The sequence below is a fragment of the Erpetoichthys calabaricus genome, chromosome 16 (assembly GCF_900747795.2).
Source record: "Erpetoichthys calabaricus chromosome 16, fErpCal1.3, whole genome shotgun sequence".
NCBI lineage: Eukaryota > Metazoa > Chordata > Cladistia > Polypteriformes > Polypteridae > Erpetoichthys > Erpetoichthys calabaricus.
The window spans coordinates 2858536-2861380 of record NC_041409.2 but is presented as its reverse complement, the minus strand read 5'-3'; the positions used below and the strand labels follow the sequence as shown (position 1 = coordinate 2861380).

General features: G+C 52.5%; 1 protein-coding gene across 1 annotated transcript; it reads left to right on the top strand.

The window, feature by feature from the left end:
- Positions 1-1975, top strand: LOC114666593 (protein FAM181A-like). The gene has a single exon (XM_028821507.2). It carries the CDS (start codon positions 524-526, stop codon positions 1301-1303), a length of 780 nt encoding a protein of 259 aa, XP_028677340.2. The 5' UTR covers positions 1-523; the 3' UTR covers positions 1304-1975.
- Positions 1976-2845: the final 870 nt, after the last annotated feature.

The window sequence follows — 2845 nt, the reverse complement described above, 5'->3', positions numbered from 1 at the left end:
GAATATCCCAATAGATAAAGTGGCGAAGGCAGGGGCGCAAATCCTAAAAGGCGTGTGTGCGCGTTTTCCGATGGGCTTCTATGACAACAATCTGCGATTGGGAAGAATGCGGGGGCCTCGAGTGTGATTGGGGTGTATTGTGTCCAAGAAGAAGGTGCTGATTGGTCTAATGAAAACCCCCGAATTGTATGCACTTTAAATTCATTCAGCTGCCTCGAGTGCTAAAGTGATGATGATGACGCCGATTTGGGCTCAGTCGCTCTGCGGATGCCAGCGGGCCCGAGGTCGCTGATGAACTGGGCTGCATCTTCGTCCGCCTGACTGATCCGAAGGTTCAAATCGCCCGTTCGATACGAGGGGCGCACTGCACGGAGCGTTTTCAAGGCCAGGTTGCAGATTTCAGACAGAACAAGGCAACGACCTCTTTCACAAATCCACCGTTTCGCCTTCACCTGCACTTCGGACTGCCCACCTCCCTGTCTACTTGACGAGATGCTTTTGGATTAAATGTTCTCCCTCCAGCATGGCTTATACCGACAGCGAAGTGAAGACCCTCCTCAATTTTGTCAATCTCGCCTCCAGTGACATCAAAGCTGCTTTGGACAAATCGGCCCCCTGCCGAAGGTCCGTGGACCACCGGAAATACCTACAGAAACAGCTGAAGCGGTTCTCCCAGAAGTACTCGCGGATCCCCAGGTGTTCCGCACACCGCAGCGCCGAATCTCCGATGTCTAAAAAGGGAGATGGGAAATCGACAGGTGGCGCCCCGGAGGCGGCGCAGGGCAGCAGCCAGGCTTTAGCGGTACTCGCTAACAAGGACAGCGACACCTCGAAACGTACGAGCCCGAGCGCCGGGGTCGACAAGGACTGCGGGTTGCAAGATCAGGTGCCCATGCGGAAGCGACAGTTACCTGCGTCCTTCTGGGAAGAGCCTACCTCTTCCAACGGCCTCGAGCGGCCCGGCAGGAAGGGTGCCGACGATCAGCACCTCAAGCGGAACGGGGGCGACTCGAGCAAGGTGGCAGAAGGGGACCGGGTCGCCCCACAAGTGAGTGCGGCGGCGTCCAGGGCCAGGATGTGCGGTTGCTGCCCGTTCCCGTGTCACGGTCAGCAGTTACACCAAGGTCACCTCGTGCTACCCCATGCCGGCTTCTCTGACGTCGCTTTATGGGGAAAATCTGGTTCCTGTCCAAGCGAAGCGCTGGGCTTTGGCCACTCGAGCCACGCGCACGTCGTGCTCAAGCCCATCCCAACAAAGCCCCCCGTCCCGTCGCCCATCTTCAGCGTGTTTGGATTTATTTAAGGTGCGCTGCTTGTGATGCAATGACGAACCTGTCAGAAGCCGACCGGAGAGAACATGGGAGAGTCTTCTGAAGAAGACACATAGAAGAAACAGCGTCGGGGGGCGGCGAGGAACGCAGACACCTTTGTTCGAATGGCTTTTCTAAACGCCGCAGGTGTCTGCCTGCTTATCAGCCCCCGGAAAATGCGATTACCCTTTACAAAGTGCCCGCGCCCGCTTTGAAAGACTTGGAGCAAAGAAAAAAGGAGCTGAGCGAAGAAAGGGTTAAAAAAAAAATCAACAAAATATGGAAAATAAATGTGACTGGCAGTGAAACGGGAGCCCACGTCCATAGCACTTTAAATCTGAAATGAGCTGGCCATGTCTGGGAACGGGCACCTCTGTATGGTCGTTTGACGAAACGGCGGACGATGGGGTGCAAATGTATAGAAACTGTGGAGAAAATCGATTCGCCTGTGTTGTTTGTGTCTGTCTGTGCACTGTGGGCATTACCCATATAGCGTCTTTCTTCAGTGCACACCTTTTTCGTGTATGGTCTGCATACACCAGTAATGTGATCACCGGGTAAGTTCAGTGACTCGCTCGGAGTCAAATGTGATATAGCGCCTTCCTCCTTACATTGTGTATCCATAGTACTACTGCTGAGTTATATATATTAAAACTTGAAAACGGCACTCGTTTGTCCTTTTTTTAAGGGAGTCCTGGGTATCCTAAGGTTGTCCTCGAACTTGAAATTTCATTTTGTACATCTAGGAGAAGCGCAGCGACGTACGGTGAGCGTTTTGGTAGGGCGCCACCTAGCGTGCATCTTCTTAGTCCAGGCAGCACAGGGTACAAGCCCTGGAGGGGTTGCCACAGGACGCCCATTTGAACCTGCCATGTTGTTACTATTTTATCGTGAGCCATTTTAATAGCAGATAACGCCGTTATACATCCGTATGCAACATTTCAAATTTTACAGAGAGAGGTCTTGCCCTAAAGACCCCTTTGATTTCATTAAGGCACTGATTTTATAATAAAAGCTTCTGCGGACAGCCTCTCTGTCATAAACGCACACAGGCGGCCTGCCATTCCACCGCCACTCGCTAACGCCGCCAAGCACCATCGAGTTATGGACGGGACGCCGCTCAGGCGCACTTGTGATGGAAACCCAAGCATTCAAGCGACACAGCTGTGCCTAAGCCGTCAGCCGCGGTATTTTATCGCCGTTTTAAACCCAAGATGAACAATTAGTGACATTAAAGAAACGCCGCGGCATAAACCGAATCGGTAACGGGTGGCGATTATACGCTCATGCAGCAAACCCGAAAAGCAGTTAGAACATGCCGTAGTGTGACAACATGGCCTGAAAATGAAGTCCAGTAGCCTAGTTCTGTTGAGGATGATGAGTAAGCAAGGGGACCAAATGGAGACTTGATGGCCTTGAAGGACAGGTGACTTCCATGCACCCGGGAACCCAGAAACAAACCCGCTCGGTCCTTTTTCTTCCCCTTTGGGAACCCACCGTTAGGTCAGTGCAGTTCTATGTGGCGCTAACCACTA